Below are 14,329 nucleotides of genomic sequence, written 5' to 3'. Positions count from 1 at the left end.
GGTCGTGTCTTACATAAATTACGATAAATGACCCTTTCCAAAGAATTACAATAACTATTTGATTATTTAAAATATTGGTCATTTATCATGATTTTTACATAAATAGATTCTCTCTAATCTTTGGACATGTTTTACAATATATTTATATAAAAGAAGCTTATATTTAAAAGGACTTCCTTATATCGGTCCTTGTCTTTCCTAAGTATTACACATAAGTCTATCTCGCTCGTATAGATGATTCATATACATATATATATATATATATATATATATATATATATATAGATATATATATATATATATATATATCTCTCTCAGATTAGTATTTTATTATAGGTGACGTATAAGCGTGTCTCTCTTAGTTTCATGTTAGTTTGTGCTTGTAGCTTATTGGATGGAGGATAGTGAAAAAAAAGGAAAAAATTTCTCCTAGATCTAAGGATCTATGGATCGCCGGACGTGACATCTCCCCCGTTGGAGAAATTCGGTCCCCGGAATTTGTGATTCAGGCGCGGATACTGTTGATGGGGTTGATGCTGCTGGCGGTGATGGAAATTGTGAAGCGGCTGTGCGGATTGATTCACTTGCAGTTGTTAGTGGATCACCCGTTATATTGGTTGTTGCCGTTGTCATTGTTGTTGTTGTTGGCGTGCCAAATGTGTCGTAGGATGATGTGATCCGTGTATTGTTATCGCGTAGTCTCTGTTGCTCGTATGCCATGAGATCATCTAATATTTCTCTGATATCGTCCGGCGCAGGCACGGGATGAGGAGTTGGCCTCGGACAATCGTAGATAGGTTCTCTTTGCCTGAATGATTGCTCGGATCTATTGTAGACTTCGGGATCCGTTGGCTCGGTGGTGTCTAAATCTGAATTCATGAGGGATATCTTAATATAGGAGATATTAAAGATATTCCATCATAAATACCTTCTGCCGTATCCATTGAGGCTTGTATGAGTCGTACAAGTCTCTGTCGTGATTGAAATTCACCCATATGAACTATTTTAAATTCTTACTGTTGTCTATGGAGCTACTTTCGTAGATGCTGACCGTATTTGACTGAACGTGGGGCAGGTCTTCGCTAGTATTTATAGGGTGCATATCTCTTTGTCGTAGATTCCTCATGGGTGAGCTATTCCCTTGTCTTTTGCACAACTGTTCTGTGATACGCGTGCACCAAGAACTTACTAGGAAGAAATAAGCGATAATAAAGAAAGTACTAAGAAGTCCAGTAGCATAAAATAAAGTATAATGAACAGTAGTTCTCCATCGTTGCGTTTTTCTAATTTTTATTCGTTCAGCTTCCTTAATGATGTCGTTGAATGTTGCTTCTATTTGACTATGATTAAACTGCCATAATTCATGTGCAGCTTCTTTCAATTCGACATTATATTTTTCATATGTAGATTGATATAATTTTAATATGCTGAGATTGCTGATAGGTGTATAATATTGCAAGACTTTTGTTTCTTGTACAGATGGATAAGTTATAGTAGTGGTCCTTGTATTAATTCTACAGCCACGTTGTAGTGTAATGATTCCAGAATTACTGATCATGGCTTGCTTTGCATAATTCGAACATTTTATTGATATAATCTCTTCCGTCGGAGTTGAATAAATCCAGGATCCGGTGGTTGTAAGAGTTTTCCAATAGATGCTTCTTAATTCTTTCATTATTATTTTACAATAATTCGGCTTTATTTGGTGATTTAAAAGAAGTTCTATGTTGCAATTAGGCGTTTCTCGTAATTTATTTAAAGGGAAAGTTGTTGGGCAGATAAATATTGCGTCATGTATGATGCATTCTTCTAGCTCTTTTCTTTGAAATAGATAAAAATTATCAGCGTTTTCGTTCAACCCGATATATTCTGCGTTAGGTTCAATGATAGCGAATTTTGTCGCATCAAATTCTTGTTTTACAGGTAATGGTATTGGTTTGTATAAAATATATTTTTCTGATGTAAGCAATGGTATGTGTAAAATATAAATTAAACGATTGTGAGCATAAGCGACTTGTAAATGTGATATTTTTATTAATTTATCTATTTCTCTTTCGTCGATTGAGATAGGAAATTCCGCATATGGTATTTGTTCTCTTATAAGTTTGAGATTTTGAATTAATTGTTGTGGGGATATCATTCTTGGGTGTATTAGTCCTTGTTTTCCGAAAAGGATGCCATCTATTAAAATATTTAAATCTATTTCGTGTTCTACTAAAGCATGGTCAATGCTTTCGATTATTTCTTCGAATTGCCAGTGGATATTGTTTTGAATGAGTTGTTCTTTTATGCTGCTGATATTGTCCCTTACATGCTGACTAAGGTTAGATAATCTCATTTGTATCTTCGAAGTAGTTTCGTATAGTTCTCCGAAATGAATTCGCGTCGCAGATGTTTGATTAATCATCAGTGAAGCAAGATCATTAGTTTTATTTTCTACATGCTGTATGGCAGAATTGATATGATAAGCGTCTTTGGTTGTCATTGTTCCGAATAATATTTTACTTATTTGTCCAATAAATTCAAAAGGTGCTCTTTTTATTCGATGGTCTCCGATAAGCTCGCGAATGTGGTTTTGATATTGAACGATTTTATGTAGTTTCGCAAGTAGTAGAACGAGTTGTTTTTGTACTATGCATATTTCCGAAATATTGTCACATTGTTGTATAGTTAATTCTATTTTCTTCTGAATTTTTTCTAAGATGCCAAAAATATCAGTTATATCTATATAAGTAATCATTTTCCAATAGATTTCAGTCGTGCGTAATTCACCAATGGTTTCGTAGAATATTCCAGGGTTATCTCTTAACGGCGTTATAGTGTATTCGTTCTCGGTCATCCCGGGTCTGTAATTTGAGCAGGTTTTGTTCGATTTATGTGTGTTATTTTCGTCTTATTTTGCGTAATTAAAATTTTTATATTGTTGTTGTCTAATAACTCTATGATTTCGTATGGTCCAGTATACTCATCGTCAAACTTATGTTTCTTAGTCATTTTTAGTAAATATACAAAGTCGCCGATTTTATAATCTTGTATTCTTAATTTCTTATCGTAATAATATTTATATCGATCTTTTGCGTTTGTAAGATTTGAAACGACTAGGTTTCTTAATTCTGTTAATTTGTCAACGAGTTCGGTTACATATTCGTTGTATGTTTCTAAAGAATCATTTGATTCTAATTGCGAAGGTAAACGAGCTATTCTACCATATACTAGTTCGAAAGGAGTAAATTTTGTTCCTTCGTGTACGCTAGTATTATATGAAAACATGGCATGCTCGAGCCAATTGTCCCAGTCGCATTTGTTTGTAATATAATGTTTTAAATATTCAGTTAATACGTGATGACTTCTTTCTAAAGAACCATTAGATTGAGGATGGAAAGCCGTTGTACGATATTGTTTTATTTTAAAATATTTTGCAAATCTTTTCATTACATTACTAGTGAAATTTGTTCCTTGGTCTGTTAGAATTGCTTTAGGACTTCCAAATTGACATATGAATCGTTGGGTGAATGCCTTTGCGATTTCTTCAGAATTTGCTTGGATTAGTGGTACTGCTACTGAATATTTGGTTAATTGATCTTGTATTGTCAGTATATATTTGTTACCAAAATCTGTCACAGGTAATGGTCCAAAAATATCCATAGAAACTTTGTCAAATGCATCAAGTGGTGTATCGGTGATAACCATAGGCTGCTTTGTTTTTATTCGAACTAATTTTTTCCTTTGGCAATTACTGCATGTACGAATAAAATTCTCGATTTGTTTTTTCATATTATCCCAATAATATTTATGACGTATGCGTGTCATGGTTTTAGTTATATCTTTATGTCCTCCTATACTTGATTCATGATATTCGCGAATAATTCGTAGTCTATCTTCGTGCTTAGGTATACATACTTGGCCTTGACATATGGTTATCTGTAGATTAGTTCCCAGAAATGCAAGACGTATCATGTTGCGGATTTTAAACCAGGATATATTTATTTTACTATTGTTTTCAGATATGTTAGCATGTAGTATACTGAATCGTCTCATTTCATTTTTTAATTCCTTGAATCCTCGCATTATGATTTCTTCAGATATTTCTTGTTTTAATTCTTCTTTAATAATTATGCCGAAAGTTCTTCTATTAGGTTTACCTGCGGTAATTACATGTCCTAGAGTACCTTTAAAATTTTCAGGTATTTGACAGATTTTTCTACATATCAATTCTTTTCCAATTTCATCTACTGGATTGCCTTTTGTGTCTATAAAATATATTATATGATCCTTCTTCATCCATATATGATCGCGTGTATATAAAATATTAGTGGGAATTTTTCTTTCTTCTTTAATCCTTGGTTTTTGCGAAAATGAATTACCTTTTTTCATTAATTTTTTGGTTTGTTTAGTGGTCTTAGAGGATTTAAGTTTTATGTTCGTTTGTTTTCTAGGTCTTGGTTTTCTATTAGTAAGGGGAGTTTTTATTTTTGTTCTTCTCTTAGTTATCTCTATTAATTTGGGATTTATTCCATGGAAGGGTGAAGAAGCAGTTTCGGTGCTACTTCCGATTGAGGTACTTTCAAGTGTTTTCTGTTCACGATATTTTAAAGGACTATAATTTATTTCATAATCCATTTTATCTTCTTGATCTATTTTCATAGCTTCTATTTCTTCTTTCTTTAATGGAATATCCTTTTCAATTATTTGAATTGCATCTACGTTATCAGGGATTTTTTGTGATGTTTGCATATTTTCTAGATTTTGTGGTGTTCTCGCAGAACCATGAGGTGCCTGAATTTGTGCTTCTATGTTAATATTAGTTTCAGCTTTAAAACTGTCGTCGGATAAATCTATTTCCATCGGCTTTTGTTCTGTATCATGTAATTCTATATGCCGATAACTTTGTTTGCTTTCGAAATCTTAATCTGCTATTTCCTTATGTGGATATTCAACAGGAGATGTTATTTCTATAGGCGATGTTCCAGGTGTGGTGTCGAGATTAACGTATTCTTCGGTTGATGAATTTGATTTTTTGACGTTTTTATACATTTTCCTTCGATTTTTTCGTTTTACACGTCGCCCTTAACCAGATGAGCTGCTTTCGTGTTTTCTCTTTTGTTTTTTGGAAGTTACTTCGGAATTATCGTCGCTATCAATATCGGTGTCATAATAATAAGATATAGTACTGCTATCACTATCCGACAATGTTTCATGTAACTCGATATGTTCTTCCTTGTTCGAATCGTTGTACGTTGGTAAATCATCAGCCCTTATTTTTTTATGTGGTGCCAGGTTACCAGATCCGTTGCTATCTGTAGTTAACTGTCTTTTAGAAATAGGATGTGACGTTTTTATTTTTTTATAATCTTTTTCTGCTGACGTATCACTAGATGAGGAGAATGCGCGTTTAGCATGTAGTGGATATATATTTTTTATAACCTCGATAGGATTTCGAGATAAAGCATCTGCATTTTTATTTTTCTTTCCAGGTTTATATTTTATTTCATACTCGTATTCCGCGAGTTTTAATCGCCATCTCATTAATCGCGATGTAGGATCTGATACCGAGTTTAACCATTCTAAAGGTTTATGATCCATAACAAGTGTAAATTTACGACCGTAAATGTAAGGACGAAAATGTTTGACTGCATACACAAGAGCTAATAATTCTCTTTCAGTAGGTGAATATCTAGTTTCGGCGTTATTTAATACTCGCGATGCGTAGGCTATAGGGAGATCAGATCCCATTTTTCCCTGACTTAAAATTGCTCCAATTGCAAATCCGGACGCATCTGTTGTTATAATAAATGGCTTATTAAAATTTGGATATTGTAATATGGGTTCTGAACACAAAACTTCTCGTAGTTTATCAAAAGCTTCTTGTTGTTCTTTCTTCCATTCAAACGTATTTGACTGTTTGGTTAAATCTGATAACGGTTTGGCTATTTTAGAGAAGTTTTCTATAAATCGTCGATAGTATCCAGCAAGTCCAAGAAATTGTTTAATATTTTTTCTGGTTTTTGGCGTTGGAAAATTTTTTACAGCCATTATTTTCTTTTTATCTGGTCGTACTCCATTTTCGGTTATTATATGCCCGAGATATGCTACTTCTCTTTTCAAAAATTCACATTTATCTGGTTCTAGAAATAAATTTGCTTCTGATAGACGTTTCATTAATCGTTGAAATTTTATTTCATGTTCTTCAAGTGATCGTGCGTATATAACAATGTCGTCTAAATAAACAAATAATTCGATTCCCTGCAATCCCGTTAATACTTGATCCATTAATCTTTGGAACGTGGCAGGAGCATTCTTTAATCCGAATGGCATGCGATTATATTCAAAATGTCCGTAAGGCGTCGAAAAAGCTGTTTTATGTTTGTCATCTTTATACATTAAAATTTGATGGAATCCAGATGCTAAGTCGAATATTGAAAAATATTTTGCACTTCCCAATTGATCGAGTATATCTACAATATTTGGTAATGGATATGCGTCGCCCACCGTTTTTTTATTTAAGGCACGAAAATCTATAACTAAACGCCATTTTTTATTGCCTAACGAATCATCTTTCTTTGGAACAATCCATAAAGGAGAATTATAAGGTGATGGTTCTATTACACCTTTTTCTAACATTTCTCCAATCTGTCGTTGTATCTCTTCCTTATGTACTTGAGGATATCGATACTGTTTGACATTAATTGGACGGTCATCGCTAGTAAATATACGATGTTTTAACACGTTAGTTGCTCCTAAAGTTTCTCCTGGTAAATGGAATCTTTCCTTATTTTTCGTTACCAAATTAATGACATTTACTCTTTCTTCTTCGTTTAAATGATCGAGACGTAGTAATTGCAATATTTTATTGACTCGTGATTCTAGATCTCTTGACTCAGATTCGTTGATTTCCTCTATTTCTTTGCTATTCTTTGTTTCCTCAAACGGATATAATTTTACTGTAGGGATCGCTAACTTTATATCCTCGTCTGATGAATTTATAACATATAGATATGCAATTCCGTGATGATTGGATACGACGGCGTTACCTAAGTACACCTGCGGCCCTGCATCTAATTTCGGAACATATCCGTTTTTTATTTCAGGATTAGCTACTCGTATGAAGATTTGTTTCCGTGTTCGTGCTGGGATCATAACAGTTTCATCACTATGAAAATAGTATGGAATTCCATTTACAACTAGACTGGCCCTCGGGTAGTCGATAGTTGCTCGTTGATTTTTGAAGAATTCTGTGCCCAGGATTCCGTTCTGTTGAATCGGAAAGTCGTCTGGAACTACATGGAAATAAAGTGTCGGTGTCGAAAATGCGTATTTTAACTACGCCTAACGAGTTCGACCTTTTGTTATTCCGCTTAATTCAAATACGACTTTATTATCAATAAGCATCTTCTCATGAAGAGAATTCTTCTTTATCAGGTTTATGTCAGAACCAGTATCTATCATAAAATTAGCACGTTCCTCTATCAAATCTTTGCTGGGTAAAATGACGGAAGGTGGTTTACCGATTTTGTTACATGCGAGGTTTATTCTTGCGCTTCTTCGTGAGTTTGTTCGGGAGTCACTAGGCGCACTCGCGGGCGTTCGTTCAGCGTTGCGCCATTTCGCTGCACCCGTTCCCTGTTTCCCTGACCTTCTCTAATTCGAATTTCTTGATTGTTGGATCGAGTTAATTGATTTCGTGGATCGTTATTATATTGTCTTTTCCTGCACTGTTCAATGCTATGTCCTGGTATTTTACAATAACGGCATACTAAATTAAAATTTCTGGAAGTTGTATGATTTTGTCGATTTACTTGATTATAATTCATATTTCGATTCATATTGTTTATCGGAGTGTTTCGATAATTTAAGCCTCTTGATTGAGGGGTTCTGCATTCTGCACGTGTATGTCCTGAATTTTTACATAATGTACAAACTTTAGATTGCCATTGGACATGAGTTACTTGAGCCAATGGGTTAATGGTGCTACATGAATAAGCATTATGTCCATATCCTAGACAATTATTGCAGCGTATCGATTGCATAAGTCCCTCAGTAATTTTCATTCTTTGTGCATGTTCATTATGTTCAGCTTCAGCCTTTATGGCAGTTTCAATAGCATGATTTAGACTGAGGATCACGTGGATAAAGTCTAGTATATATGTCAGTTTTTAATCCTGTTAAGAAATTTTTGATGGCATTAGCTTCTGCAGAGTTAGTAAATTGGATCGCTTGGTTCGGATTTTCGGTTTGATAACAAGATTTTAATTGTTGCAATAGCATTGATACACGGCTACCATAATCCACCACAGATTCATCTGGATGCTGTGTTACTTTAGAAAGTTCTCCATGTTATTGTGATGAAGAATAAACAGGTGCAAATCTGGTTTTTATGACAGCTAACAAAGATTCTATATCGTTATATTCTCCACTTAAAGCCACTCTTAAAGCAGGTCCTACCAATTTGTTTTTAATCATTTGTACCAGACCATATTCTGCTCCGGGAGAGACCATATTCTTTGCGTGTAAGCAGCTGTTAGCGAATTGTGATACTGGCATATTTATTCCATCGAATGGGAGAATTGTCTCGGCTGCGTCGCGCAAGCTTACATATGGTATAGTATTACTAGGTCTATGATTGGCGCTTGTATCGTTAACTACGCTCATGTTTCCTATTTGTCTAGTCAACGCATCTATTTCCCCAGTATGAGACATATTTATAGAATATTCTTAATAAATACCGCACGAAGGAAATCGAAATATGATACTCGTAGCACTTACATATAGCACGCAGTAAAGAAAAGTACGAGAATACGCAAATCCATGAAGACTTGATTCCTTATTTGCAGTCTTATCCCCGCTGTCGTATTCCTTCTGGACAAGGTATTCCTCTTCTCTTGAAATGTAGACAGGATCCAGGCCTCAGTCCGATTTATTCGAAAGGATCAGCGTATTAGAATCCCACCGCTGCCACCAAATTTTTGTTGTGACGTTCTGGTAACGTCGATCTGTTGGTTCCGTGAGGCAGGCTTTTCCAACAGTTTTCCGAGTTCGACAGAACGTTTTAGTTGTGGGTTCTTTTTCCTGCGGTTAAGGGGGTAAAACCCCAGGATAATTAACTGCTTTGAATTGGGTTTTCTTTACTGACGATGATTAAAGAAATATACTTTTGTTTAAAATTTAAACACTTTATTCTGACTTGAATTGCTCTAGCAGTTTACAGTACGAATAAGAATCTGAGTGGGTTTAAGTCCGGAGTGAATCTGAACTGACTGACTGACTGATCTAAAACTGAGCAAGAATGAGGTTGAACAGAGCTCTTGTTCCGTTGTTGGAAGAGTTTTTATACTCTTTTAAAATTGAATAGTAGGGGTAATTTATGATGGAGTTTTAAGAACAAATTCTTTAGCTATGAAACGGATTTTTGCGAACTTCTTGGGTGGTCCTTAAGAGAAAGTTTTTCTAAGAATACATATTAGTTGGTTCTCTGAATGCATTGCTTGCAAGGTCGTGTCTTACATAAATTACGATAAATGACCCTTTCCAAAGAACTACAATAACTATTTGATTATTTAAAATATTGGTCATTTATCATGATTTTTACATAAATAGATTCTCTCTAATCTTTGGACATGTTTTACAATATATTTATATAAAAGAACCTTATATTTAAAAGGACTTCCTTATATCGGTTCTTGTCTTTCCTAAGTATTACACATAAGTCTATCTCGCTCGTATAGATGATTCATATACAATACATATATATATATATATATATATATATATATATATATATAGATATATATATATCTCTCTCTCTCAGATTGGTATTTTATTATAGGTGACGTATAAGTGTCTCTCTTAGTTTCATGTTAGTTTGTGCTTGTAGCTTATTGGATGGAGGATAGTGAAAAAAGGAAAAAATTTCTCCTAGATCTAAGGATCTATGGATCGCCGGACGTGACAATATGTAATAGTGAATATACATAATATTGAATATGTAATATTGAAAATATACATAATATACATACAGCTTAATATTTTTGTATTCTTTTGTTTACTAATCTAAATTACTTCTTTGTAAGTATAAAATCATGGTTTTGTCATTAAAAGAATTGGAAGATTTTATTTTTTGACAGCGTGGCATTGTTCGTTCATGAACATGTTATTGTCTATGAGGTTGTAAACGTATAGTGTCATGAAAATTTATTAGAAGTCACTGACACCATGAGGCCAAGCAAACAAAAGTTTAATTTGGTGCATTTGAGATAGATGAACTTGACAGACGGTTCCTAAAACGATTACCTCGTTTGTTTCCAAATGTGTGTATATGGTTGTTCCATTGAAATATATCCTTGCACGTATATAATCGCATCGTTTGTAACATTAGACAAATCGAATATGTGAACTTATTTATTTAATTTTTTTCGCAAATTTAATATTATTTTATATTATATATCCTTCAATATTATTTTTACATTGAAACTACATTGCATATTAAACAAATTTAAACCATTAATATTTCCTGTGCTTTATTGAAACTTCTAATTTAAAGCTATATGATAATATGTACTTCAGTAAATTTTATTGTAATTATATATAATATATTCTTAGACAAAATATTTAAATTTTCTCTAATTCTCTCTCTCTCCCTTCCCCGCCTCACTCTCACTCTCTCTCTCCCCCCTCTCTCCCCCCTCACACACACACACACACACACACACACACACACACACACACACACATTGTTGGACTTATATATTTTATTTATTCTTTTTTTTCTTTTTCGACAAATTTTATTTTCAATTATTTCTTTCTTTCCCTATTTATTTATATTTTTGTTATATGTTATGTTTGAACTGTTTTTCATTTTTACGTGAAATATTATTTCACATGCGCCATTAAGTTGCTATTATGTAATTTTCATACAACCAGTAGATAATTCAGCGTATACACTGCAAATCTTAATAATCTAATATATTATATTTACACGTATAAATGTGTAAATTAGCAGAAGCTTTTTTTATACGTTTCCTGCTGCATAACTTATATGTACTTGATATATTTTAGTTTAATACATTAAAACGTGTTAATTAATCATATTTAAATGCATTAATTTAATATTTAAAATGTATTTTAAATGTAACATAAATGTACATTTTATTTTTCGTTTATTCGCTGGACATGTATTTTAAATGTTATATTTTAAATATAACATAAATGTTCATTTTATTTTTCGTTTATTTGCCAGACATGTCCAACTTATAAATTTGATTTAATATCTGAAATTCCTCTATTGAGTTTATATCAGAAATTAAATCGTCTTCTAAGTCGTCTTCTGCAAGCTTTATATAATTCTCAAGACTGAAACTTAAATACGAGAAAAATAGCGCATCGTAGTGGTAAACAAACGAACTAGCGATTACTGATTTTGCAGTGAAATTTTACTTCCACTGACTATAATTAATGAGATATAAGATAAAGAAACAAAAAATAAGCGTTTCTACTAGAGTTCAATGAAATATGGATTCTTAGTGTTCTTATTTATATATCTGTAAATAGAAATTAATATAGTTTTCATAATTATATGTATATGAGAATATATAATAAGATAACTTTTAATTATGATTCTATAATATGGTTACTCGCTTTAAATCATTAATGAAAAAATACACACTTGTGTATAAAAGATTTATATTGATTTGTACAGAGCAATTTAATTCAAATTGGTTTAAAGCCAGAGATATGAGTTATAATAAAAATGACAATATATTCATCATCCATCAATTTTTTCAAAAATACATCAAATTCTCAATTTAGAATATATTAAAAAGTCATTCGACAGTGTTTGAAGCACGTTGTAATCTCTATACCATACAATCTTGATGATAAATGTTCAGTGGTGTTCGAAAATATCTGGAATAAAAGATTTTAAGAACTTTGTTTCTTATAAAATCAAATAACATTATTTGTATGAAAAGATTTATATTACATTTATATTAAATATTAATAAATAATATTAATAAATATTAAACTACAATAATTAAAATTAATAATTAAAATAAGTCCATATATATAATATCCAATTTTTAAAATATATATTTAATTGGAATATGTGCCAATTTTATTGGTAGTGCCAAGTTTTTTTACTTAAAATTTTTTTTTACTTTTTTATTTTATATTAATTTGTACAAGTTAACTTGTACAAATTTTCTTTCTCGTATTTCTATTTATCTATTATATATTAATCGCACATCATCCACGCGACTATCGCCATTTACTATACGTAATTTAATATAGTTTTTATCACAACGATTCATCATTGAAAATAAGTTATAACACAAAAAATATTCTCGTTTATTTCTAAATATTAAATGCTATAAATATTGAAATTGAAATAAAAAAATTGTCTTAAATAATAACAATTAAAAATTAATTAAACAATTGACAAGCATAAATAATATCTAGTAATTTATTTTAATGACTAATTATATTATAATTAATAGATAGAGAGAGACTACAAAATTTATTTATATTAGAAATTTATTTAATATATGCAAACGTTTTGCGTTACGGGGATGCCGGAGTCGCAGCCGAATTCCGACGGGTAGGCGCCCTCATTTTAACATAACTAAAAGTGTCGGTACATTACCAACACTTATAGTTATGTTACCGACAATCTTATTTAATATTGGGTTGGGGAAAAAGTTTCTTCGTATTTTCCGGCAGATGGAATTAGAATCGCATAACCTTGATAATATTAATCGGATCTGTCAATACTTTGTGTGCGTTTGAAAGGTGACATATCATAAAGAAAAAGTAGCAAAAAAGTAGTGATATTTATCTATTCAGTTAAAAGTTATTGCATCTTGAAAATGAGTGAAGAGAAAGAAGAAATTCGATACATTTTAAAATTTTATTTTAAAAAAGGGAAGAATGCAACTCAGGCAGCTAAAAAAATTTGTGATGTTTATGGACATGATGCTGTATCAATACGTGTTGCACAAATCTGGTTCAAGCGTTTTCAATCTGGAAATTTTAACGTCAAAGATACACCTCGCTCTGGTCGACCGATCACTGAAAAAATCGATGAAATTATGGAAATAATTGAACAAGACCGGCATATTAGCAGTCACGAAATCGGTAAGCAACTGAACATCGACCACAAAACAGTTTTAAACCATTTGCAGAAAGCTGGATACAAAAAAAAGCTCGATGTTTGGGTGCCACATGATTTAACAGTCAAAAATTTAATGGATCGATTTTCTATCTGCGAATCATTGTTAAAACGAAACGACATCGAACCATTTTTGAAACGGCTCATAATAGGCGATGAAAAATGGATCACGTATGACAATAATGTACGAAAAAGATCGTGGACAAAGCGAAATGAAGTTCCGCAAACTGTGGCAAAGCCAAAATTGACGCCAAGAAAAGTGATGCTGAGTGTGTGGTGGAATTACAAAGGAATCGTTCACTACGAGCTGCTGCCGTCCGGTCAAACAATTGATTCTAACCTTTACTGTCAACAACTGGAAAGATTACGCCAGGCAATTGAGAAAACGCGACCAGAATTGATCAATAGGAAAGGCGTCGTCTTTCATCACGACAACGCGAGACCTCATGTATCTATAGCGACTCGTCAAAAATTAAGAGAACTTGGCTGGGAAGTTTTGATGCACCCACCTTATAGTCCTGACCTTGCACCATCAGACTACCATTTATTTCGATCTCTACAGAACTCTCTTAATGGTACGAAGTTGGCTTCAAGAGAGGCCTGTGAAAATCACTTGTCACAGTTTTTCGCCCAGAAATCACACAAGTTCTACAGTGACGGGATTATGGTTTTACCTCAAAGATGGCAAAAGGTGGTCGAACAAAACGGCACATATTTAATTTCATAAGCTTCATTTCAAATATGAATAAAATTTGTTTCATTTTTGCAATAAAATACGAAGAAACTTTTTCCCCAACCCAATACTTTATTGATATAAAATTATTATTGTAAATAATAATATTATTTATTGTTAAGCTATATATTTTGCATTTAAATAATAATAAATAATAATTTTATAATTTAGATTTACTATCGTATATTTTTTAAAAATTAATTTTGTCTTTTTTATCAAAAAATTTTTAATCTAAAAACTACAAATCTTTTTATAATTTTAAGAAACAAATTGTAGCAGGATAATATATTTTTACATTTTTATATTAAAAATAAATTTAAGCTAATATTTTTTATGTTATTAAAATATTTACTTTAACATTGAGATATTCGTTTTAATTTTTTGTGTAGAATTTAAATTGAACAAATCTGCTGTTAGTGAATATTTTAATACTGTTT

The 14,329-nt window shown here is 32.2% G+C and overlaps 1 protein-coding gene across 1 annotated transcript; it reads left to right on the top strand.

Annotated features, from left to right (window-relative positions):
• The first annotated feature begins 13,079 nt into the window (after window positions 1-13,079).
• LOC105247966 (histone-lysine N-methyltransferase SETMAR-like) lies at window positions 13,080-13,886 on the top strand. The gene has a single exon (XM_025412180.1). The coding sequence runs from the start codon at window positions 13,080-13,082 to the stop codon at window positions 13,884-13,886; it is 807 nt and encodes a 268-aa protein (XP_025267965.1).
• Window positions 13,887-14,329: the final 443 nt, after the last annotated feature.

This window comes from Camponotus floridanus, unplaced genomic scaffold (assembly GCF_003227725.1).
Source record: "Camponotus floridanus strain SB8 unplaced genomic scaffold, Cflo_v7.5 scaffold484, whole genome shotgun sequence".
Taxonomy (NCBI): domain Eukaryota; kingdom Metazoa; phylum Arthropoda; class Insecta; order Hymenoptera; family Formicidae; genus Camponotus; species Camponotus floridanus.
Note: the sequence above shows the minus strand (reverse complement) of the source record. Positions and strands in the feature narration are given on the sequence as shown.